The sequence below is a fragment of the Osmerus mordax genome, chromosome 4 (assembly GCF_038355195.1).
Source record: "Osmerus mordax isolate fOsmMor3 chromosome 4, fOsmMor3.pri, whole genome shotgun sequence".
NCBI classification, from domain to species: Eukaryota; Metazoa; Chordata; class Actinopteri; order Osmeriformes; family Osmeridae; genus Osmerus; species Osmerus mordax.
The window spans coordinates 7,513,026-7,539,933 of NC_090053.1; the positions used below are offsets into that span (position 1 = coordinate 7,513,026).

Consider the following 26,908-nt stretch of genomic DNA (forward strand, 5'->3'; position numbering starts at 1 on the left):
GTGTGTGTACAGCTGTGCAAGGGGATAATGGGTTAAAAGCCGGCTCTGCAGTGGAAGCCTGCTTTCATTCAAGAGCAGTGACGTCTCCCCGACCGGAGAGTGAAGCGTAGCTTAAGAAGTCAGAACAGAGTGGAGTTCCTTTTCGAGACCGGGCTGTAACTTGAAGCTCAGCGAGAGAGAGAGAGAAAGAGAGAGGGAGAGAGAGGGAGAGAGACAGGGAGAGGTAAGAGAGAGAGAGTAGGAGAACGAAATAAACTAAGGTTGGGAGGAGGAAAGAAAGAGAGAGAGAGAGAGAGAGAGAGAGAGAGAGAGAGAGAGAGAGAGAGAGAGAGAGAGAGAGAGAGAGAGAGAGAGAGAGAGAAAGTTAGTAAGGGAAGGTGGAAGGGCTAGGAAGAAAGAGAGAGAGAGAGAGAGAGAGAGAGAGAGAGAGAGAGAGAGAGAGAGAAAGAGAGAGAGAGAAAGAGAGCGGGTGATGTCAACCCAGCTGTGCTCAGAAGGTAAACAGAGATCCAGAGTGAAGCATGCTTTCAGCGGGACGGGGACTGAAGTCGGGGGAAACCCACGGGGAGACCCCCACGCTTCCCAAACACGGCACCCGCAACCGAGGGGCGCTGGACTGGCTCCTCTTCATCCCCCTCCTCATCCTCAGCTCAGTGCCCCTGGCTGCAGCCTGGCCGTACGGTAAGAGGAACCTCTCCAGCCGTTTCTCCTCATCTGCCCTCCTTATCTATCTATCTCTCCCTCTCTCTCTCTCCCTGTCTGTGTCCTTTGTTCTGCAAAACGCCAGCATCAGCACTCTGCCTGCCCTCGATCCCTCTTCCTTGTAAAGAGCAGAGAGGCGTTCAGTGGGGCTTGTAAAAGAAGACCGGAGGAGAGGGATGTAGAGAGGGACTCTTTAAAAGAGAGGGATAGACAAAGAGAGCAGCAGGGTTTGTTGTGGTTTGTTCTGTGGACTGTTACGGGATACTGCTGATTCTTGTGTGGGTCAGGTTGACTGAAACACTTCATCCGAGCTCTCTCTTCCTCACTCTCCACATAAAGCTTTCACATCCAAGGAGACACCCATTTGACTTCATTGTTGTTGTGTTCTCCGAGCAGGATGTTTCTGCAGGATGTTTCGCAAAACCACACATTCCTTGAAAGACAAAGAAGAAGAGGGAGAGAGATGGACAGAGTGGGAGAGAGAGAGAGAGAGAGAGAGAGGGGCGGGAGGGAGAGAGGGAGGGGGGCAGAGAGAGAGAGGAAGAGATAAAAAGATATACAAAGACCTTGACATGGACAGAGAGAAAGGGGAAGGAGAAAGAGAGAGAGAGAGAGAGAGAGAGAGAGAGAGCGAGAGAGAGAGAGAGAGAGAGAGAGAGAGAGAGAGCCCGTTGGTGATTAGAAGGTCTTTGGCAGTGAGGCTGTTGACTGAGTCCTGACTGGGATGAGGTCGTCTCTGAGGAATCTGTCTATTGGTCCCCGTTGACCATTTGGACCACTGAAGGACAGAAGTCAGCTGTGAGTTCATCAGACAGTTGCTGCTGATGTGGCTACCAAGTACAGTATCTCTCTGAGCTCATCCGAGCCCCGGACCTCTCTCCACAGGCTTTTAAAGAGAACAACTGACACACACACAGTAGACTACACCCCGTCATTAGTGGTGCGAGCTGAAGTCCAAAATATGGAAAACATCTTGATGAGGAGCAGGTGATGATGAGGTCACCTAACTTTTGGCCCATGAGCATTTGACCAGATATTACCTGCTGCTTAGCAATAAGTCCACGAATGAGCATGCCATTGTTTACTCTCTGCTTGTTTTGTAATTGCTCGGATGATCAGCTGTGGTTGAGGCACACAGCTGAGACGCAGTCCAGAGGGATAGATGTGCTTTAGACTGTTCAGTCAAGAGAGGCAACAGAACCAGGACACTAGAACCAGGACTAGAGAAGAGGTCAACAGTGTAGAAGTGTATTGACATGTGTGTTGTGCGCGCGTGCATCCGTGCATGAGTGTGCGAGAGAGAAGGAGAGAAAGAAAGAGAGAGAGAGAGAGAGAGAGAGAGAGAGAGAGAGAGAGAGAGAGAGAGAGAGAGAGAGAGAGAGAGAGAGAGAGAGAGAAAGAGACAGGGAGACAGAAGGAGCTGTCTGTCTTTTGTTCTACCTCTCTGTTTTGTCGAACAACAAGTTGCCTCAACATTCTTTCTCCTTTCTTCTCCACCCTCTCTTTGTCTCCCTTTGCCCCGTGCACACACGCTCTCTCTCTCTCTCCTGTCCTTCTCTCCCCTGTTCCCCCGATCTTCTGTTCTCCTACACATCCCTCTGTCCAGTCAGTGATAAGTGTCCTTGCTTATTTAGGGAAGGTCCCCTGGGTGCATCCTGGGCTAATGGCCTGTTAACAGTAGGAAACAGAGAAGGAAGTCAGCAGGAGAGATGGCGAGAGAAAAAAAGATCGGAGAGGAGATATGAGGTCAGGGATGAGTGCTTCACAAAAGACAAAATGGGTCTTTAACGGGCAAACACTGGGACAGTATTGCATGGTCTGAAAGACGACATGCCCAGTCACGGGTCGACCGTCCATCCGTCTTAAACAAATGTGCATAATTCAGGCTTCTGTTTGACCTAGATTTCAGTGGACAGCTGAAATGACAAGGGCTTGAATTAGATTGGGAATACTGTGGTTTCCTATCTGGCCGAGGTTTGCTTCGGACGGTGCATGGGTTGTTCTTTGAGACCTATGTTTGGGCTCGCTCTCCATACGTGTGCAGAGGGCTACTCCCGCAGTTCACCCAGAATCCCTGGGGAAGTTTCCAGTTCCGCCGACGTTAAATCGCTTAGGCCCCAAAATACCAGACAGCTGCCATGGGCAAAAACACACACACGCACACACACACATACATTTACAGAAAGACTTGCATAAGCACACAGACAGACACACACCACACACATATGCACACACACACTGCAATAGATCCAGCACTTTTCCACAGCCAGTGTCATATCAGTTCACAGGAAGACAATTAGTTGGCTAGCAGACGTGACCCGTCATTTTACTGGTGCGGAACACTTCCAAACACGAGTACAGCAAGAAAGAAAGATGACAGGCGAGTTGCAGAATAGCGACAGTACGGTCCATCTATCACAGTGCTTTCCTGGAGGCAAACAGCCATCCACAGGGAGAAGCAACATCATATATCAAAGCTATTTGCAGTCATTCAAACAACAGTGTTCTACGGTCTAAATTCTCATCGTATTTCAATATATTGGATGGGGTGTGTGTACTGTACTTCAACACATTTGATGGAAACACTATGGATACACCCATCGTTATGGTCCTAATTTAGGGTTAGGAAGACAGAGAAAGAGAGAGAGAGAGAGTGAGAGACGAGGGAGACTTCAGACAATAGGTTGTAATGTGGACAAGTACAGTATATGCAGCTGCAGTCATGAAGGCAGGGGAGAGGCAGAGAAACTCTACAGATGTGAACCTTGGCCAGGGTCAATGTTGATCTTTTATAGACAACAAATACAAATCCTTCAGGGCGACCTTCAGGTTGACCCCCAAACACACCCCAGGGGAGGGACACTGCCAGTAAAGCGGCCAGAGCAGGCACTGGGCCAGGGTTCAGCCGCAGGCTGCATGGTAAGGAGTAATACTGGGATTTGGGATGATCACATTCTGCACATGCAGCAGATCTGGATATGGTGCAACTATGAATCATTAGTGCTTATCTTTTAAGTGTCTTGGATTCCAGTGGATGTGTGTGTATGGTGTGGAAGTGGGTCAGGTATTGAAGAGTCGAAGTGGACTAGAGAGTGCATTTTGCAGTGTGTCGACCACGTGTCAGTGAAGATGCTGTGGCTGGTGTAGGATGAAAAGCTCGTAAAGGTGTAGAACTGTGAAGCTAGTAAGGGGATCAATGTGAGGGGTCAAAAGGTCAGGAAGATATTTCAACCCCTAGAGAAGGGACAGATGTGTTTTTACTGGTTTCACACTGACTGGTTTCACACCCAATAACTAGGATGTCAGCTTGCGGCTGCACAACAAAGCTAGACTAATAAAGACTGCTAACAACCTCTGCTTGTGTGTGTGTGTGTGTGTGTGTGTGTGAGGAAGGGGGAAGTTTTGTAGACTTCTCTGAAGATAACTGGATTATTAGTATTAGTGTTTTTCCAACTTCTTGACATTCATGTCGTAGCACATCTTAGAGCACAACATCTGGGATGGAAAAAGCAGACACCAATTACATAATCCCAGAAAGGCCACACAAACCCCAGAGAGAGACGTGCAGCAAGCATAGAGCCAGGAAAAAGAAGTTATGTGTTTGCCTTTTTTCCCGACTCAAGCACCGTACCACTGTGCTTCCAGCGCTGTGTGCCAGAATCTCAATCTCACTGCATTCTACAGGTTGTGTGTTTGTTGGGATGAAAACCCCCACAGACATTATATATCAACCTCAAGGATCCTTCACAACAAAGCAGATTGGATTGTGGGGTTGGGAGTCATTAGCCTTCAGGCCGAGATCCTTGTCAGCCTAAGTAAGGCTCTGTGTGGCTGTAGTCAGGTGTGTGTGTGGTTTTGCATGCAAAGCAGAGACAAAAGCGAAGGGTTGTGACATCTGCCAGGTGTCTGTTTGCATGCGCAACCGATGCCAAGCTGACTAGACGCGTGATTTAGACGTGAAAGAGCACAGACACGAAACACAACACGGGAATCAGGCGTGAGCAAAGAAAGCGAATAAGCTTTGATGAAAAAGATATTCCGTTCCATCGTTTCTGGAAGTATTTGGACTGATACCTGACGTCAAGGAGACGCGTTAGGAGACGAGCGAGGACTGGAGAGAGGTCCCCATCCCCTGCTCTCTCTCAATTATGCCTTCAGGCACACACTGTCCTGCAAACACCTCATTTACAGGTACTGAACACCAAAAATGTGTACGGAAGGAAACAATTTACACCTGAGGGACTGGAGTTCAAAATAGATACACGCATACAGTACACAGGTACAGTTAAACACAGAAAATAACCCACACGTGCATTCACAACCATAATCACCGGCCTTGTAAAAAAAACTCAATCTATGCTACTGTCTAATCTATATTATTTGCAGGTGTGTACCTGGATGCCTATGGAATGTTTGTTTTCGCTCTGAGCCGTCTCTAACTGCTTTGCATAAGTAGTGCAGCGAGAACTTGGTAAACTCAACAGAGGCTTGGTAAACAGTCCTCGGAGCTAGGGTGGGCTCTTGTCAGGGATAAAGACACATTCTTAAATGATAAACAATGCTCTCAGTCCAGCACTGGAAGGGCAACTCTGAGTCACGCTCTGACAAAATACAACAACTGGCCACAGGCCTCAGCCCCTGTAAACTCAGCGTGTTTACTCTGAGGGGGAAGCCGAGGATGAGACAGACTGTTTGTCCGCCCCGGGGTCGACGATACCATCCAGACATGACTCAACATAAAATACCGCCACGATGGAGTCATATTTCTGTCTGGAGGTGCTGTTCGGTGAGGTGTTCAGTGAGATGGGAACATGCCTGGGGCAGTTCATCGATACTCCCTGGGACGACGGAACGTCTTCCAGGGTCTGGAGAGATCGGATATGACACGCTGATCGATCCGATGACACTGCCAGAGCAGCTCATAAAACCTGACGATCATTTCGTTTTTTTGTAGTCCCATAAATCAGCCCTACTGGACTACAGAAAATACCAGGATACACCAGGCTCAGTTGGAGGAGAGTAAAACTGTCCCATGAACAGGAGAGTGTGTATCAACACTGGGTCAGTAACGACTGCAAGAAGACTCACGCAAACGCACACACAAATAAGTACGAACACACACACACACACACATGCATATATACACACACAACACACGAGACCCACACACAAACCCATTTGGACGTGGCCATTCCGTCGATGCCTGTGGTTCTTACACTTTGTCTGAGGAAATCCACAAAAATGCCCCATTTAAAATAGAAACGACTGGGAAAGTCCAGATTTGCGACTCGGAGCAAACAGCACGGCGAGCCACCGGGGGGAGTAAACGAGGAGGTGGACGAGGGCACAGGGTCGCATCTGCTCTGACCACGCACACCCACTGAGAGGTCTCTGTGAGGGTGTATCAGCCGAGCAGCGTGCAGGCCGGGCCAATACTGTCCAAGAACAATAGCCCTCATGTTTGGTGCAACCCAGAGCTTAGGCTGATGACGACAGTAATGTGTGACCAGGGCCTCCCATTCCAGTGCAGTCGCTTGATGTTTACCGTGGATGAATACCAGGCAAACCCACACGCTGTTGCTGTAAATCAGCGGAGAAAACAGACCGGAGCTAAAACAAACCAAACTGCTGCAAGTTTCACAAGCATAACATTGCGCAACATGTGTTCTGGTCAAAAGCTGTCCTTACATAGCAGCCATCAGTTTGACCGGGGCCGTCACATAATGAATATCCGGGGTGATTCATCTGGAAGTCTCTCCGCCAGTCCTGAGTGGCCTTCAATGGCGGAGTGGTTGCTCAGCAGAAACCCAGACAGCAACCGAAGGGGAAGACATAAAACAGGACTTCATTAATGTTGGAGCCCCAGTGAGGTGGGGGGATCTTTGGTGTGTGGGGGGGGGGGGGGGGGGGGGGGGGGGGGAGAGGAGGGGGTCTAATAACATTCCAGGACATCTGCACAGCTCAACTCATCGTCCAGCTGACTGTCCACAAACATACATTCATCATGACAACTGCAGTAAATCAGCTGTCCCCCAATAGAGTGCGTATTTTGTTGTGTGTGTCTGTGTGTACACTGTGTGTATATGTGTGTGTGTGTGTGTGTGTGTGTGCGTGCAAGTTGGGTGTGGGCGATCTAAAAACCTCAGATGGAGCAGTTGCCATGGAGAACAGTGTTGCACAGAAATATGACTTTGGGCCGTAGCAATAACAACCATCGCTAGATGACCTTCAACTCCACCCTGCATGGAATAAGACTTAGATTTCCCAGAGTGAGAGAGAGAGGCAAATACAGACAGAGACAGAATAACCAGAAACAGAATCCGAATCAGCTTTTGTTCGCCAAGTACGTTTTCACAAACAAGGAATTCACCATGGCAGGAAGGTGCACACGGCAAAGAGTTTTAAATATAAAATGTGGGACTGGAAGTGAGAGAGGAGACCAAGAAAGAAAGAGAGAGAGGAAGGAGTCTTGTTATCCTTGGAGCGGCAGAGGAAGAGAATGCGTAGAATGCTTGGAGAGGAGAGAGGGGCGTTCAGAGTCGACACTGTGCCAACCATCCGTGTGCTGCTGCTTCTCCGTGAAGCCTCCTTCCACATCCACCTCAGAAGATTTTCCACCTCTCGCAGCTGCAGCTTTCAACTCCACCGTTACATAATCCAAACCTCTACATCTGAGAGCTCCTCAAATCACCCTTGTCCAGCGAATTCCCCTCTCCCAGAATTTATGAAGCACGGACTTTAACAACCCAGAAGACGTGTGGATGTAGCGACTCATCATTCGCGTGTACCCTCCACGATTCATGACCTGACTCATTTGGCGTGACCGGGGTCATTTTCCGCCACCGTGACCTGGGCGTTATGTTTTTTTTTTTTCTCTGTCGCTCCGTTAATGATGTCTGATGTAATGGAATGTGAAGAAACCCAGCTGGGGAATGAAGGGGTGGATGAGGAGATGTCTCCACACCAAGTCAGACCATATGGCACAGTCACAGCACTCAGAGCTTGCCCAGCCAGGTCAGCTACCACAGGGTGGGTTGAAGACGCACATAGCACAGACGGATTATAAACACACTGTGAAAAACAGACAAGCTGTCCCCCGCAGTCTTTCAGCCCATTGGCTCATGTCCTTTTACGGATACCACGACCACTCTAACCCCCAGGCTGACAAATGATCACCCTCCATTCTGAGCTCTTCCTCCACTGCAGCTGTGTTTGTAATCAGCGTCTTCACCTCATCCCGACCGCGTCTGTTACCGGGACAGGCCTCTCGTTAGGTCAAACGGTCGTAGAGAGACTGAGGAGGTCCACAGGGTACTGTTTCAAACAGTGGGGGTAAAACGTGCACTTGACTAATAAACTACAAGCCTGTTTTACTGGTGTTAAGCTACAAGCACATTTTCCGAACCTCGTTTCATGCCCAGAATAGAGCAAAAACAAATCAAAATGTGTTAGTTTACGTTAGTGATAGCTCGTTTTGAGCTTCATCTACTTCAAGGCTCCTTAAACACTTTCCCTTACTTCATCTTTGGGGGAATTTAAAGATTCATAGCAGATCAACAATAACAAAAATCTGAGTGCTGTAGTAGACTTTGATCCAATTTTAACAAGTAGATATCTGTACAAACCAAGCTCCCCATTATGCTCAGATCATGTTGAGTTGTGAACCACAGAGACTTTCATTCTGGTACCGCCAAAGGACAACACTCGCAAAGATTTGGGAAGGAGCTGTCATTTCCTCCTCAGTGCTGACATCCAAGCATCTCTGTCCAGACTACAGGTACCTGTATAACCACTGTCCTGGTCCGGAATGGAACGTCATGTGTCGGGGCTGCTGTGAGTACGACGTGATCCGCTGCAAGTGCCCCATCCAGGGGACCCCGGTGGGCTACGCCGTGCCTTGCTGTCGCAACGCCATCAACGAGTGTGACCCCTGCATCATACACCCAGGTACCACTGCCGTTCTTCATCATGCGCCCAGGCAGCGCTGCTGTCGGGCCTAATGCATTTCCTGTCACAGATATCTGCCATCCATCAGCCAGACCGTGTCCCTCTTACGGAGGATCTTTCTAGAAGTCAGTGAAACATCTTTCACACTATGCTGTGTTTCTGTTTGACTTTACCTGTCTCCTCTTCCCCTCGTTGGCACAACTTCACTGAAACACCAGAGTTAGGAACAGCGGCTGGAGCCTTGATTCATGAGATGATCTGTGTGTGTGTAGGGTGTCTTTTATGTCTGCACATGTGTACAACACGCCTAAACACACACACAGACACACACACACACACTCCCAGACACCTGCATGCACAGGAAACCAATGTATATGCACCAACATAGATACACATCCTTACATCGCGGTGCACATTAAACGTTGTTTTTCCCAAACAGCTGGACACTTGCATGTTTTCATTTTATCGCTGAACAGAACAGCCGGTGTTCCTCATCAAATGCATTCCTGGACATGTGTTTTTACAGTACAGCTCTGAAGTATGTTCTTTCGCAACGAGAAACCCCAGGTAGATGCTGCGTGGACTGGTCATGGGATGTGTACCCAGATGCATGCTGTGGGGTTCATGGATCTCTTCACCGGCCTCAGGATGTCTGGCTCCAGTGACGAGCACTTACGCCAAAGTGAAAACCCATAGTAGCCCCAGAACTCCAGGCCTACAAGGGGAGGGGGAGGGGCATGTGGGGGCTGGTGGGGTGGGGTTCCCGTGCATTTCTATTTCAGGAAGCATAAATGTGTTTATGCTATTCTACTCTGGTGGAGGGGGAGCCTGATGACTTTACCAGGTAGTGTAGAGGTAGAGGGGCTACACTCACGACAAGGGAAACACTTGAGCGGTGACAGTGTGTGTGTGTGTGTGTGTAAGGGGGGGGGGGGGGGTACCAGTCAAACTCAGTGACTGAAAGAATCAAGTCTGAATGTATGGTGTGACCCCAATTATGTTCCACATGCTTCTCTTCCTCTCTCTTCCTCTCTCTTCCTCTCTCTTCCTCTCTCTTCCTCTCTCTCTTCCTCTCTCAGGTTGCAGCATATTTGAGAACTGTAAGAGCTGTAACAATGGGACCTGGGGCCCCAGAGATAACTTCTTTGTCAGTGGGAAGTATTGTGCTGAATGTCGACCTGGCTGGACCGGGGGGGACTGCCTAAGTGAGTGAACCCCTCTTCCCCCCTTCTCCCCCCTCCACCCCCCTCCTCCACCCTCCTCCCCTCATCCTCCTCCCTTATCCTCCCATATACCTCCAAGCACATATTCATCCTGTCCCCCCTGCACATCTCAACCCCCTTCCACCCCATTCCCTCCCTCCACCCTAAATCCGTATACAATACTTGCTTCTAAATGCAAATCTTGTGTGGCAGACAACAAATCACCAAAACAGGGGGTATGTGTCGACACAGGTGAAACCAAGCCAAATACCTCCTAGGCTTTTCTAACTGGTAGTTGAATCACAATACTGCAACTTACCAAATACTTGACTTGATTTTCACAATACAGTTTGATGACATGTCTGGATGCTTTTGTAATATGCAAATGAGAGTGTTTTGGGCATGAGATAAGAGTTTTCATCAGTTAGCAGGTAGTGATGATAAAAATGACCCGAGGCCTTGCAAACTATTTTTGTGTAACTGCTTTGGCAACTCAAATGTAATTACACAGCACAGCAGAACAAGTGGCAACAAACTGTAGTGAAAACATCTGTTTCAAATCAATGCTCTCAAGCACTTTCATCTGTGTGTGTGTGTGTGCGTGTGTTTGTAGAATGTGGAGGAGTCCTTCGTAAGCGCCAGGGTCACCTGGTTCTGGAAAGCTACCCCACCAATGCTCGCTGTGAGTGGACCATACAGGTAGACCAACTCTTCACCATTGAATTCAGGTGGGCAGTCAGAACCTGTCAGAACCTCTTCATAGTGCTTCTTATGGTGCTCTGTGACCCATACCGCAGTTGCATAGTGACATTAAAAACACCTTTACTGAACTTCAGACAAAACCCAGAGACAAAACCTTCATGTAGGACCCTGACTGACTTTGCTCTGCTAACAAAGACCATGCAACGGTAGATCGGAAGAGCTCCAGAAGACATGGAAAGACTTTGAAGTCTGTGCGAATGCTTTTAGCGTCGCTGCAAGAGAAAAAAAAGATTCCCTTCAACAATGTTCGGTCATATTCTCATACTTTCCTCTGACATGAAAGGAGCAGACGGGTACATTTAGTGTCCATCTGTAACAGTTATTAATAGCTGACCCGATCTAAACAAACTTCTCTTTCAGCCTCTCGTTTCTGTGAAAGAAACCACAGTTTGGAAACCACTTCTCATCTTGCGTTTAACTTTACGTTCCTTTAATATTTCATTATGTAGACGCCTTTGCTGATTTCTATATTTATTTTGTATTTACAAGCAAGCGTTTCTATGAGTGCTGTTTTAGTAATAGAAAGTCACAGTGTGAATGGTGTTCTGGGTTGGTGTGTTGACACGAACAGATACAATAGAACAAAATAATAATGACGATTTTTCCTTTCAAATAAAGCTCCACGTTAAACTTCATAACCATGACCGCTATAGGCAGCCTGTCCAAGTCCGTTCTTGGATGACAAATTAGTCTGCAAGTGCAGCTGAAAAGCACCTTCCCAGCCCAGTTTGGAGTCACAGAACGACATCACAGACTTATAGATAGAAACAGATTGATGAATCACCTCCTAAAGTGAAGAAATAAGGTTTAATTTCGCTTTAATGTCCTTTACAACTTGCCCGCTGCAGAAACAGTAACTGAAATCGTGCCTTTCCCTTAGTTTCATGTTGCTGTGCCGTGTTGCCTGTCAGTGGACTAATGGAAACTTATGAGTTTTGGCGTCTTACATTGAAGGCCTACTGCCATGGCAGTTTTGTATTTATTAGTTTGGCAGTGTCCCTATTCTTTATACGTATTACGATGATTCTCTCTGCTCACACACAACACACTCACTGGGTTACACCAACAACACACGCAACTGCCTACTACTCACTACCTCTCTAGTTCAGGCAACCCACTGCTCACATTAAGTCTCAACCCCCCTGTGAACAGAGAGAACTTTAAAGAAGCAGAGGTCTGGGTATCTCTCCAAAGCTAAGATATATGAAGTTGTACAGACGTTTTCCTTTCGTATCTCTAGCCAAAGATGTCAAGTCTGGCAACGACGATGAGAGCCAAGTGAGATTCTTTTTCTCCTCTTTGTTTTGCTGTGAAGAAGCTTACTCACACACGCTCGAACATATCCATGTCTGTTGGCTGTCTTTCTGTGGGATCCATCTGGCAACTACTCTTCTACTCCTCCCTCCCCCGCCCACCAAACCACACTGCTCGTTAATTAAAAAGATATATTTGAATAAGTGTCTCTCACCACTTATCCCACTCACTTCAGTTCTCATTAAAACAGGCCCCAAAGCCACTCCCGACCTTTCGTTTTCGAGATGACCCAACATAGATTAAGCCCTGTCAGAATTCCCACAGAGGAGGGCACGAAAACAGTTTACCTAAGCCACCCATTTGTAAGATTTGACTTGGCACTGTGTGTGTGTACAGCATAGATACATCATAAACCACCTTCAATCAAAACCAAGATGGGTCATTAGCGTTGTTCTACACAGCTATTTGGCTGGCAGACACTAATGAGGAGGAATGTGTTGAGACATTTATTGTCATAGATGATTCAGAATAGTTTACGGTAAATTGCGGTAGTGTTTAGTGACACGTCATAATACTCAGAAGTGTTTTTAGTATTTGATGGAAACTCATTGGAGTTTCCAACAAAAAGACGAATACCATAACAAGAATGAGGGATAACTGCAAACTTTAGACTCCAAAAGTTGAGGGTTTGGGAGGTCAACAAAGGTAGATTGTTTCGGTTGAAACATGGCTTGATATTATCATCTGTTTTCTATTGCTTGACTTGTGTGAACTCAACACTTTCACACATGTTAAGAATAATGATCAAATATGTTCCCTTTCTTGACCAGTGTGACTAAGGACCTTGTTGTAATGTAGAGTGTAATTGTTCCATTAACTCCATGCAGTATCAATTAGGTGCATGTTACCCATGACCAGTCTTAGATGTACTGTAGCTACGATTTCAGATGAATACCTTGATTTATTTTTTAAGGGCTCTGATTGCTTTCAAAATAAATGACAATAACATACACATACGTGCACACACACACACAAACACACACACAAACAGAATATAAAAAATTCAGGACATAAACAACTCTCACCTCCATTAAAGAGAACTGAATCGTGTTAAATGCCATCAACACTAAACGATGGCTTGATTTGGTGTCGTTAGCGGCCTGCCAGCTGGGTAGTGTAATCATGCCAGGGGTGAGGGTGCCAGCCAGTGCAGCGAATCAAATAAACCCTGGGTCTCTGGAAACACACACACCTACCAGGAGTCCTGACAACATTTAACATTCACAGTCAGCTTGGGAAATAACACGCACAGCCAGGTTACATCATGTTGACACCACATTAGTCTAGAGACCAGAACTCTGTAAATGGGTTTGATATGGAAAAATCAGGTCTACCACCGATATAAAAACATGTTTGTCTGCACGATAGAGACAGATGACAAAATGGAATAGACTGACACCAATGGCTGTCTTTTATGTAAGCAAAAAGCTCCAAATGGCTACTGTAAATAATTACCTTTAAAAATGTTATGACAGATACTTCGTCAAGTGTGTTCCCAGGCTTTCACTGAGTGAGAAATCCAAGTTTCCGAGTTTAAGCCTGGTGTGGAAAGCACACCACTCCACATCCTGCTCTCAGTACTTCAGTACTTTCAAATCGGTTGTGTGTCTTTTGATGCCCGGCCCGTTATAGTACGTTCAACCGGGGCTTCTCAAGGCTGCTTTGTTTGTATCATGTGACACGTCACGTGACACTGCTGCGTCCTGGTCCTCAGGTTCATGATGCTGAGTCTGGAGTTTGACCACTCCTGTCGCTATGACTACGTGGAGGTCCGGGATGGAGACAGCATCAACTCGCGTGTGATTGGTAGATTCTGTGGGAACAACAGGCCTGCTCCTATCCAGAGCTCCGGGAACTCGCTGCATGTCCTGTTTGTGTCAGACGGCTACAAGAACTTTGACGGCTTCTTCGCCACCTTCCAGGAGAGCTCAGGTACTGCAGGGTATCTGAGCGCTTTAACACTGAAGCAAACAGCAGCCTTTTTACTTTCTCTAGACTAACCACTTCGTCCAATCAAATAGTACTTACAGCTGAAGAGCTGTAAGTACTATTTATTTTCATCGCTATCATTCTTTAGTTTTATACAACACAAGTGATGCATAAGCTGTAGTGAGGTTACAGCATGTGTTTTGGTAGCTGTCGTGAGGTTAGCGAGGTTAGGAATTTTCCTGTGTCTGATATTTCTTCTTTTTTCCTCTGGTCTGCAGCTTGCAGCTCGTCGCCATGCCTACACGATGGTACTTGTATCCTGGACACGTCTTACTCCTTCCACTGTGCCTGTCTGGCTGGCTACACCGGGAGGAGGTGTGAGAATGGTGAGTTATAACACCATAACAGTACCCTGACAGTACCCCTACAGTAACTCTACAATACTCCTGCAGAACCCCTACAGTTCCCTTGCAGTACCATTACAGTACCACAGTACTCCTACAGTATCATTACAGTCCCATTACAGTACTCCTGCAACACAAGACCCACTGTGAAGCTCCTCACCTCTAATTACCAGACAATTATGAAAAGCTAATTGGTTGTTAGATTAGTCGGCAGGACGTGGAGGAGGAAAAATGTTAAACTGTGCAGCCTCTTTCCTCTTCCAGGGGAAAGCAACAAGAGTTGGTCTGTTTTCCGTGTCTTTAATGAAAGCCAACAAAGTGTATTTCTGCGGTTAGTAGAGAGACAGTCCTCCTAGTCTGCTGTGACACGCGGCAGAACAACATTTTTCTCCGAATTTGTTCTTTCACATGGACACAAAAGAGGATTTTGTAACTCAACTAGTGCATCATGATTCCACAGCTCGTACAGTTGGTACAGTCAGTACAGTACTGTGCTCCCCTCCACCCCTCCACCCAGGCTTGCCTGTTGTTGACTCCTCAGAGTCCTGTAGCTGAGTGAGCCACTGTCTCCGGGGAGAGATCTGTGGTTTGGCTGGGCTTCTCAGCAGCTGCCAATCCCACTGGTCATCGCCATGACCGGCCAAAACTGTTCAGATGCTGAGGTAGACACGTTTCCAATGTGGACAGATGGAGGATAAATCAAAATAGCCATCTGACAGTTTCATGACTTCATGAAATCACACCTCCCGGTTCCACTTTATGTTCGGACTGTAAAAACTGTGGAGAGACAGACTGATAGAGTGAGTAAGTGGTTATGAAGGAGAGAGAGGGAGAGTTGGGGATGGAGAATAGAGGGAAATAAAATGTAAGGTATACAGAAGGAAAGAGAGGATTATCAGGGGTGGGATGAGGTCATCGAAAATTGGATAAATAGGCCTACTTTTCAGTGTTCTAGAGAACGTTCTGAATTTGCTTTGTTTACGTTAAAAATACCTCTTGGACCCAGCTCTTAAGTGGACTCTCTTGGGCTCCATACAGGAGACCCCGACCCTGTCCTGCCACTCCACCCCACCACTTTATTTGGGTTGTCACCTGCCACCCACACCCTGCCAGAGACCTCCCTGGAGCGGGCGTGGGGGCGGGAGGGGAAAAGGGGGGAGGGAGGGGGGCCTGGTAAGCTCCAGGAGAGAACTGCGAGGCTGGAGTGACCTCGGTCCTCATCTCCGCCGCAAGGTCTTTTATTTAGGGACGTCTGGCCGGGGGCCTGTGTTTCCGTGGCCGCTACAACTCCCCGGGGCCTCTGCAAAAACAAGCTGGCAAAATGAGCATGTGCCGTCTTATTTTCAGGGCTATATCTAAGTCTATAAAACGACTGCAGAAACAAAACCTGGCTCTGTAATTCCGGCCAGCTTTTCCACTGAATTGAGGTGCTCATAAAAAGCAGGAATTTCATTCTGTACACTCTGTACATTCATCTGTCTTCCTGAAAGGAGCCCTCAGCTGCTTGGTTGCGTAGCTAGATTCAGGATCAGACTAATGTCTCATTAGGAACACAAGTGCACACTATTACCCAACCTTACCCTTGGCCAGTCAAGGAACTGGTACAAAATACTTGGCATCAGTTGCTTTTTATGTCTGCAATCATTTATCTATCATTTACTGTAAAAGTAAACTCAAGTTACGACCTATTCTCAGAATTTCAGAATATGCCAACATAATGTATTGGTTCCAAGTTCTCTTTGCACCATGATATAGTACAAACACAAGGTACTGCAGAATATGCATCTACTAAGTACCAAAGGTGTTGGCAGGCGGTAATGATAAGTTAATTAGCTTCATTACTCATAACATCCTCTGTTAGCATTCCTAAATAATTCCTAAATCCGACTCGCCCTGGAGTGTAGCGAGGCAAGTGGGGAAAAGTATAGGACAAGGGTGCATACAGACAGGCAGGCAGACAGACACACAGAAACATAGACAGACTGACAAACAGATGGCCTGAAACATAGACAGGCAGACAGCCAGGCAGACAGGCAGACAGGCAGACAGACAGGGGGAGGAAAGGGGTGAGACAATGGCCATCAGCTCCTGGGAAAGTCCACACATTGTTTTCCATATGACTCACAGAGGTCGAGCAAAGTTACATTTTCCACCTCTGAAATATCCAAGAGAATTCCCCGTCCCTGTGTGCGATGGAAAGGTGGAAAGGTTGGAGGAAAGCAGAGACAGTGGTTGTAGGGAGGGGTCCCTTGAAGGAGGTTCAGTTATCTGAACCACAGCCAAAGAGTGTGAGAGAGAGAGAGAGAGAGAGAGAGAGAGAGAGAGAGAGAGAGAGAGAGAGAGAGAGAGAGTGAGAGAGAGAGAGAGAGAGAGAGAGAGAGAGGCTGGGGCTTCACCCTGTACAGCTCTGCATCCTTACTTTGAGTGTGTTTGTGTGTGTGTGTGTGTGTGTATCTGTGTGTGTGTGCATTAGAAATAAAGAAGAAGAATCATATAACAGTCTGTAGTATTCCACCATATGCTGGTTGTGTGTATTGCTCCTCTCCTTACTGTAGATGTGATCCAATTCCGATGGCTGGCATGATGTGTGATTTGTGAATTGCAGCCTGTGTCTCACAGTTGGACATTGTCTGAACAATTACACACATGCTATTCCATTCTTCTCAGTACCAGTCCCAGGCCCAAGTTACCAACTACCCACATCATAAAAACAACTTTTATTACAGTGGAAAATTGAACAGTTTGACTAAAACTGGCAGTTTTTTTATTGGGTCTTTTCTATTTCTTCCTCAGTTACAGGCCATGTGTTAACATCGCCTTTTATTGAGTTCACACTTTTTCCAGTGCAGGTGAAATTACTCATCAATGAGGCAATAAGAAGTAAATAATGGTGAAGGCTTTCTAAAGAGGCCATTATGCTGAGGGATAATGAGCTGTGAACATGTCTGAGAGCCCTGAGGTAGTGGTGAGCCGAGGAAGGATGGACTAACTCCTGTCTGCTCGAGCTGTGTGGTCTTCTTCTGGGGAGCTGTGGTGAGCTGGGGTACAGTAGAGGAAGAACACGAGCAGAATGGTGTTTTTGGACGGCGTGAACTATTTACTGGTAACGGTTAATTAGTAACATGCTGGTTGAAGACGGCTCGTAAACACATCATGAGGTGTATGTGTGTGTATGTGTGTGTGTGTGTTTGTGTCCTCAGTGGTGGGATGCCGCCGGCCCCCTGTGCCCACCCACGGGTCCACCGAGGGGGTGTTCCATCACTCGGGGGCTCGTGTGGTGTTCCGCTGTGACCCCGGGTACGACCTCCGGGGAATTCGGAGCGCCGTGTGCCTTGCCGACGGCACCTGGAGCGCCCCTGCCCCAAACTGCGGTGAGACGCCCGGGGAGAGACGTGGAATCAGAGGAGACCACCGAGATTAGGGGAGAGATCAAAGATCATGGGAGGGATCCGAAGAGAGATCCAAGAGATTGGAGATCAGAGGCGAGATTAGAGATAAGAGGAGAGACCAGAGGAGAGATCAGACGATGACCACCGATTGGTTGATTTGATCACATAACATCACACACAAGAAGTCTAACTTCTACAACAGTTCCGTACCTCCTCTGCATGCTGTTTACCAGATATACATAGCCCATGGACAGTCTAGCTGTAGACTGGGCAGTACATCTAGTAGGTATTTATAACAGACTGTAACGTATCTGTCTCTGTTGTCCAGTGCCCACAGTGAAGTTTTGTGCTATCCCAGCCAAGCCAGCACACGGGGACCACTTCCTGGTTTATGGGCCCAACGACGTTCTCATCGCCCTGCAGTACCTGTGCTACCGACCCTACAAGCTGACAGGAACCCCTCAGAGAACATGCCTGCACAACAACACATGGAGCGGGACTCCACCCACTTGTGTTAAAGGTAGGACCCCTCTGGCATGGGATGCTTGGAAGTGGAGTTTCTGACAAAAGCACATTGTGGGAATGTGGTGAAAAGATCTCAGCCTTAGTGAAAAGGGTGACAACTGAACAGACTAGATTAGCATAATGAGCCACACTATAATGACTCATCACTAACTGGTCTGAGTTGATTATACTGTATCTATTGTTTCCATTCAGCGGCACTCTGAATTTCCGCTAACACATTTCTTCTCCTTTCAGTCAATAACACACTCGCTGAGCCTGACAAAGACAAAGGAAAAGGCACAGAAAAGGACAAAGAGAAAGTTCCAGAAACAGGCTCTGACAAAGACCCAGGACACCACACCGAAGAAAAGGAGGGAGGGAACCGAACGTCGGGTGAGGGAAGCGTGGGCCGTACAGACCCAGGGTCAGGCCACAGAAACAGCACCACAGCAGACGGCGAGGATAAATACATAGATACCAGTCTGGAGAGAGCCCCAGGGGGAGGCTGGGACAGAGAGGGTGGGGGTGAGGAAGAACCAGACAAAAACAGCAGAGTGGACGAAACCGAAACGGACGACAGCCTGAACGCAGTGGAGAGGAAAGACACGGAGGGCAAGCTTCCCCCAGAGACCCCCGCAGAAGAACACGAGACTCCAGAACCAGAGACAGGAAGAGATGCGGATCAGGAGATAACCACAGACGTCACCGAAATAGTGGTGTCCAGGGACAAGGGTCAAGGGGAGCGGGAGAGGAAAGGGGAGCAGACAGACGAGAGCGCACGCCCCGATCAGATAGGCCCCAACGACACCAAACAGAGGGGGGACACATTCGAGAGGTACTGGGAAACGTCTGAGATCACGTACGCCGATAACATCACCAAGCCGTTGGACACGAATGACGTCGAAAGTTCCGGCAACATCACAGAGACCAACTCCCTGATCGAGGAGACCGCGCTTCCCCCGAGGAGCAACACAAGTCATTACACGCCCTACAGGGCGGCAGGTCAGGACCTCGCCAAGCCCACAGAGAGGACAACAGGGAAAGACACCGCGGACAGCAACAGGGCCCAACCCATTGAGGACGTGGTGGTGGAAGAAGCCGACATCAAGACCAAAGAGAAGTCCGAGGAGGAGAAAGCGGAGAACCAGAGCTTCAGTGGTGAGTCGGAAGACCTATCCTCGCGCTGGCTGCTGAAACCCAAGCAGCAATAAACTGACCTTTCCTTCTTCTTTGCACTCTCTCTCTCTCCTTTTCTCTCTTTCTCTTTCTCTCTTTCTCTCTTTCTTTCTTTCTTTCTTTCTTTCTCTCTTTCTCTCTCTCTCTCTCCCTCTCTCTCCCTCTCTCTCTCTCTCTCTCTCTCTCTCTGTCTCTGTCTCTCTATCTTTCTGTCTCTCTCTGTCCACACCCCTTCCTTCAGATAAGGACTGTCCTCCCCTCCCCCGCCTCTACCATGGTTACCAGGAGCTGGTGCCGGGGTTGGTGCCAGAGACCGTGCAGTTCTTCTGTAACCATTCCTACGCCCTCAGCGGCGATACACGGCGAACATGCCAACCCAACGGCACGTGGAGTGGAGCCCAACCCCTCTGTGTGAGAGGTAGGTCAAGTGTGTGAGTGTGTGTGTTTGTGTGTCTCAGGATGTGTGCGCGCGTGTGATTGTGCATGTGTTTGTGTTTTCCGCTCATCCTAATTCCGTAAGGAGGGAAGAGTGTATCGCCCCTGCCAGTTTGTTTTTTTACCCCTCCACCCTGTCATTTGCCTAACCATTATCAGAACAGCTGTCTGACTGTAGGTGTTAATAGGCACTGTGTGTGTGTGTGTGTGTGTTTGTGCAGCCTGTCGAGAGCCAAAGGTTTCAGAGCTGGTGAGACAGCGAGTCCTCCCTCCCCAGGCTCCTTCAAGGTAGGTATAACGAGCACTGCTGGAGATCCAGTTACCAAGCACGCTGACGCATCTTCATCAGGAACATAAAACTGCCAGACAGAAGCGTATATCATCCCTCCATTAGTACTGTGCACGGTTATTTAAGTATGCTGTCACCAATCATATATCCAAAAAAAACATTCATTATGAAATGACTTACTGCCCTAGATCACCACCATCTCATAAAATATTGGAATATTTGAAAGCAAACATTAGAAATTCCCTTCTAGAGCTCCAAACCCCATACTATATCACTTTGACAGCCACTTTAGAATGTCAGACAAACTGTGTTTTCTTTCTCCAACCCTGAAAGACTACTCAGTCCAAATGACAATGATGATCAGTTCAATATGTGGCAGTTGATTGCTTATAAAGACATCCTTCGTCGTCTGTTCTCTCCCCTGTTAGGAAGACTCCCGTACACAAGCTCTACTCCTCAAAACTGGGAAAGCAGGCCCAGTCTCCTGGTCCCACGAAAGGTCCTCCAGTGCTATCCCAGCTGCCCCAAGGCTTCCACCACCTTTACACACACATAGAGTACGAGTGTGCCTCTCCATTCTACCACCACTCTGGAAGCGCACGGCGCACTTGCCTCAAGACCGGCAAGTGGAGTGGGCGTCATGTCTCCTGCTCACCAGGTGAGGGCGCCAGAGGACTGTTGTTGCCAGGTTTCTAAAGAAGGCCCTCGGAATTCACCCCTCAAACATACACCGAGAGAATAACCATCCTGCAACATCATTCTAATGAACTTTTTAACGTTTTTCTTTCCCTGCCCACCCTACTCCCAACTTGTCCCTGCCAACCCTTGATTTTCCACCAACTTCTCTCTCTCTCTCTCTCTCTCTCTCTCTCTCTCTCTCTCTCTCTCTCTCTCTCTCTCTCTCTCTCTCTCTCTCTCTCTCTCCCTGTCTCTCTCTCTCTCTTTCTCTCTGTCTTTCTTCCGGTCTTCCTCTCATTTCATCCCCTCCTTCTCCTAGTGTGTGGAAAGCACCCGACCTTTGATTCCCAGAAGCCGGATGGGGCCCAGTGGCCCTGGATGGCCGCCATCTACCGACGCTCCTCCAACGCACCGGGAGCCCCGCCCAAGGTGGACAAGACCGCCGGCCTGACGGGGTCACTGAAGAAGGGGTCCGGAGGTGGGGGTGGAGGGGCCCGGAGCGGGGCCGAGGACGAGGCCTCTGACTGGCAGCTGGTGTGCAGCGGCTCCCTGCTGAACCAGCGCAGCGTGGTGGTGGCGGCCCACTGCGTGACCGAGCTGGGAAAGCTGTACCCTCTGGACGCAGCCAAGTTGAAGGTGGTGATGGGAAAGAACTACCGCAGTGATGCCAGGGAGACCAAGGGCTTGCAGCACCTCAGGGTGAGTCAACAAGACCAGGTCCTGCTGGACCCGTCACTTGGAAGTAACAGTGTTTGAATTAGCGGTTTATTCTGTGTGTCTGACATGGGAAGGGGAAGGAATTTAGTTTCGAGTTACAGTAATTTGCTGCTGGACAGGTTTGCTCAATCACAGATTTGATTGAAACTGATCGTTTTGACGGAGGAAAAGTCAGCAGATCTCACTTGTTGGAAGTGTTTTGTTTTCTTCCATTCAATGCTGAAATCGTTCACTTTCGATTCGATTGAAAATTGAAAATATTTAACAGCTGTGTTTTTTTAGGGTTCATCAGTTTGTGTGTAACATCTCAGACTGTTCAGACATTCAAATGAAGCCAGTGTTCTGAATGTGACTGTGTGTGAGTCATCATGTTGCCGGGTAACAAGACAAACAGAGATGTTAAACAGAGTATGAATATTCCATCCGTCTGTTGGCACAGGATCACTCTCTGCCACCCTCTTTCTCTCTCTCTCCCACACTCTCTTTCCAGTTCTTGCTCCCCCTCCCTCTCTTTCTCTCTCTTCCTCCCTTTCTCTCACTCTCTCTCACTGTCCCTCTCACACAATCCCACCAACTCTTCTCTTCCTCCAGCTGGCCTCGCTCATCTCTCTTCATCTCACCCTCTCACCTCTTCTCCACCAGGTGGCGTCCATCTCCGTCCACCCGAACTACGACCCTCTGATCCTGGACTCGGACCTGGCAGTCATCAAGCTGCTGGACAAGGCTCGCATCGGGGAGCGTGTGCTGCCCCTCTGCCTACCCGACACCCAGGGGGGAGAGGTGATCTCCAGGCAGGGTCTGGTGACGGGCTGGGCCCCCACGCCGGACCCCCGTATCGGGGCTGAGGAGCAGGCCAGGGTGGGCGTGGTGCACCTGGCAGACGTGGTGCCCTGTGAGCAGCAGTATGCTCGTAACGGCGTGCCGGTCAGCGTCACGGACAACATGCTCTGCGGCCGCCAGAAGCCGGACTACAGCCCGTCGAACATCTGCCCCGCGGACACCGGGGGCATCCTCATCCTCCCCGCGCCCTCCGTCGACCCCGGCCACCATCAGGACCCCTCTCTCGGCAGCACCGGGGGGCGGGAGGAGGGGCGGGGGGGCTGGAGACTCCTGGGGCTGGTGAGCTTTGGGTATGACCAGGGAGAGTGTGACCCGGACCTCTTCACTGTGTACACACACATAGCCAACTTCAAAGACTGGATAGAGAGCAACATGAAATGAGAACAGCCCCACGGCCCCCCCACCCCCCCACCCCCCTTCCTGTCCTCTTTCTCGCCACACAACATCTCTCTTGTCTGTGTCCCTGCTTTTTTTTGGGGGGGGGGGGATCATTTTCTACTTCCCTTCCGTTTCTTTCTTTCCTTTCCTTCCTCCCCTTCCTCCTTCCCCTGTTATGTCATTCACTGCGAGTGTGACCGGTCAAAACAAGCAGTAACACTGGACTGCACAGTGCTATGACTGTAGGGGGCGCTAGCACAGAGGACTTTGACCACTTACCTCTTTTTCCTTAGCACAGACCGACAGTGTTCAGGTCCTACAAGGCCCTGCTTCAGACTTGAAAGCGACTACAAGGCCAGATTACACAGTCCGCTTGGCCAATTTGGTTTTCATTTGTATTCTTCGGTATGTACATATAGTGTAATGTATCATTCAGGCTCTTTATAAGACTCAAGGGATGTATATATTGTATAGAAAGGCAGCAAAGCTGTGATGTTTCGAATTAAATAGTTGAGGTTGTGTGTGGAGACAGTGGAATCTAGCTGTGATTATTCAAAAATGAGTGTCCAACCAATGGTAATTGTTAGCAGGAGAATATTATTAAGCTCTTTTGAGATGAGATAAGCGCTTGCCATGTAATTCAGGCGCACATTTCGTCTAAACTATTGACCCAGAGGAACCGTTTGAATGGGCCTTTATTCAGCTCTATATAATTACACACTGCATTCAAACCACCAAAGAGAAGACATTTTTCAAAATTATTCAGATGTTGGCTCGCCTCTTTTCTGTCTGTTTTGACCCTAATCAGCGGCAAGAATGATAATTGCCGTTTAGAGGACCGCAAGATGGCAGTATAAAAACACAGCCTGTATGTCCACGGATGGTGTGGAAGATGGGGCACTGATCAGATGGATCCCTCTCAATCTGGGGTTCTGAAGAGCCACACCAAACATCGCCTGCACTGACTCTAATACTGGTAGAACCTGCCACTCTACTGACTCTAATACTGTTAGAACCTGCCACTCTACTGACTCTAATACTGTTAGAACCTGCCACTCTACTGACTCTAATACTGTTAGATCCTGTCACTCTACTGACTCTAATAGTGTTAGAACCTGTCACTCTACTGACTCTAATACTGTTAGAACCTACCACTGCACTGACTCTTATATTGTAAGAACCTTCCACTCCACTGACTCTAATACTTTTACAACCTGCCACTGCACTGACTCTAATCCTGTTAGAACCCACCACTGACTCTACTGGTAGACACCAAAGAGAGGCAGAGAATGGCAATACAAAGTGTGGAGGAGCTCCTAAACCGATGCCTGACGTCGTGAGATCTGAAACTGACAGAAATAAGATAGGTAGAAATGAAATTTGCAAACATGAAACTGGGAGAGATGAAATCTCGAGCCTAATGAGCAAACCCGCGCCAGTCCTCCCGACCGGAGGAAGAGGAGCTTCCTTCCCTCGGAGAACAAAGAGCTCTTCTTCCTGGAGCTGCGTGGTGGTGAGAAGGAGAGGCCCCTCAAACACTGTGGAGGCAGGACGGGTCATCGTGAGGAAGCCCCCAGCAACACCACACCAGGAAGGAGGGGGGATCACGCCTGTGGGGAACCATACAGACCAGAGATCAAAGCACACAAGCAGAGGACGCATTGCATTTGAAATATTTGCATGTATATGTGTGTGTGTGTGTGTGTGTGTGTGTGTGTGTGTGTGTAAGAGGGGACTGTTTGTGTGTGTGTGTGTTTGTGTGTGTGTGACTGAGCGGAGGGTGGGTCTTCAATGCTCATCTGTGCATTGCTGTAAATCCCTTCCCCCACCCTGTTTTTCTTTGTGTTCCCTCAAAGTCTATCTATTGCTCACACACCCGCTCACGGAAACGTGCATGTCAACATGCAGTATGTCTTGTCTGAGAGATGTAGGGCTAGAACACGCTAATGCTCTATAGGAACACATATATAATATCGTATATAATAAAATTGTGCAGAATGGGATGTGAGATAAGTGACGTAAGATAATGCCACAATGCCAGAACCTCAATATCTTCTATTCTGACTGCCTCTCTGTTTTGCGTCCAACTGAGATGTTGTTTCTGCTGACGGTTCTGTCCAACCTTTTCAGATGAGGAGAGACTCATCTTTCAGATGAGGATATACTGTTCCCACACGGTCTTGGAACTCAAAGCTTTTTTGCCCCCTTCCTCATCCTGTTGACTGGAAATGGACAAGAGCTTCATTTAGGTCTGACATTCCCAGAGGAAAGAGCTTATCCACCTCAGCCGAGACCTGACTTGCTTCTCAGGACCCAGTTAGCTCACAGGCCATCCTCAATAGACCGGTGGCCAACACTCACCCAGAATCTGCCTAGCTGGGAACCAGGGAAATCCCCAGGGAAAAGCACCTGCCAACGCTGGGAAAGAGCATCTAGGAAAGCTGTATTCAGGGTTTGGTGGAGAGGGGCGAGGGCAGGGCACTTGACAGAAGACATGCATTTACACCGTCCACTTCCAGCCGTGTTTCCCACTCTCTTGTTCCCAGAAGCATCACAGATGTGGAGTTGTGTTGCGTGACCGTTGGTGTGGAGGAGAGCCATCCGCCTTGACTCACCCTGCCGGCCGCCACCGCCACCGCGGTCCTCCAAACTCCAGCTCGATCATTGGTCGATCCTGGGAGAGGGAGACAACCACACAAAGAGACCCGTCTAACGCCCTCCTCTCTCTTCCATTCTTTTTCTCTATCTCTCTCGTCTCTGTCTCTTTCTCCATTTCTCTCTCGCTACACCCTCTCCTTCTCTTGTCCCCTCTGCCCCCCCCCCGTCTCTCTCTCTCTACCTTTTCTCTCTTTCTTTCTTTCTTTTTCTCTCTCTCTCTCCCTCTCTCTCTCTCTCTCTACCATGTCATCACTTCAACAGAAGTATGGAGGGGCTCTCTCTCTCTACCTTTTCTCTCTTTCTTTCTTTCTCTCTCTCTCTCTTTCTCTCTCTCTCTCTCTCTCTCTCTCTCTCTCTCTCTCTCTACCATGTCATCACTTCAACAGAAGTATGGAGGGGCTCTCTCTCTCTACCTTTTCTCTCTTTCTTTCTTTCTCTCTCTCTCTCTCTCTCTCTCTCTCTCTCTCTCTCTCTCTCTCTCTCTCTACCATGTCATCACGTCAACAGCAGTATGGAGGGGCTGGCTTCGGATGTCCTCAGGCTTCAGCTGTGTCCATGGAGACCACATTTACGTCAACCTTCCAGGTGTTTATGTGTTTACCCCCTGATCCTCACCTCCACCCCTGCCCCCACCCGTCACCTCTCCTCTCTCAGATCCAAACCGCGTCCCCCCACCCCGCCCCCCGCCACCCCCAGGCCCCCGAACCGTCCAACCTTTTCCACCTCTCGCATACCGATGAGAGGCTTTGGGCAACCCATGAGAGCTCAAAAATTATTCGTTTTTTTCTCTTCCGGCACATAAACACATGCATGCGCATCTGCCAGAACACAAGCATGCTTATATGCACATACATGCAGACGTGCACACACATACATGCAAACACACATACTGTATACAGTCCCTAAAGAATTACTCGCACAACAATTTGCCGTATGAAAGACTGTGGGTTGTGTCACATCCCTCATCCTAGTGCAGGCCTCTGAGTGAGGGCACACAGGCTGAGGTGACAACGTGATGTATTACAGTTGCGTTTATTTGACTGCCACAGCAGGAGAAATCATGTAATGAACTCTGGTGGTTGCTGAGAGAGTGAGAGAGAGAGATAGGGGGAGAGAGAGAGACAGAAAGAGAGAAATAGAGAGAGCGAGCGAGCGAGGGGAAACACAAAAGAGAGGGGGTGTTTTGGGTGAGAAGCCTGGCTACCCTTACTAAAAAGACACTGATGGTTAAAGATATCACAGCAACAACTGCAAACAACTTCCTTTGTCACCCGGTGCTGGGCTTATCGTGTTATTGTTCCTACAGTAATCCCCTTCCCCCCCGGAGACACGGGGCCACATATACCGTTCGGTTCAGGGCCCCTCCCTCCCCGCCCCTCCGGATCTCGCCCTGGGACCCGCAAGCTTTATTACTCTGTAACGTAGCAGTGACAGACACCCAGGCCTGCTTATTGCTCCTCGGGGGCCAGCCGCTCTGGCCCAGGAATATGAGGCCCATTCTTAATGTTTATTTCATGACCAGGTCAGGCACACCTAGAATGTAGGAGTGTTCACCACTAATATACACACATGGATATACATTCA

General features: G+C 48.6%; 1 protein-coding gene across 1 annotated transcript; it reads left to right on the forward strand.

The window, feature by feature from the left end:
• The first annotated feature begins 508 nt into the window (after window positions 1-508).
• pamr1b (peptidase domain containing associated with muscle regeneration 1b) lies at window positions 509-23,405 on the forward strand. Its single transcript, XM_067234722.1, has 14 exons — window positions 509-681; window positions 8,473-8,649; window positions 9,729-9,854; window positions 10,465-10,579; window positions 13,642-13,859; window positions 14,135-14,242; window positions 17,461-17,631; window positions 17,978-18,169; window positions 18,409-19,311; window positions 19,571-19,747; window positions 19,986-20,052; window positions 20,482-20,711; window positions 21,051-21,430; window positions 22,091-23,405. Exons 1-14 carry the CDS (start codon window positions 522-524, stop codon window positions 22,667-22,669), a joined length of 3,603 nt encoding a protein of 1,200 aa, XP_067090823.1. The 5' UTR covers window positions 509-521; the 3' UTR covers window positions 22,670-23,405.
• Window positions 23,406-26,908: the final 3,503 nt, after the last annotated feature.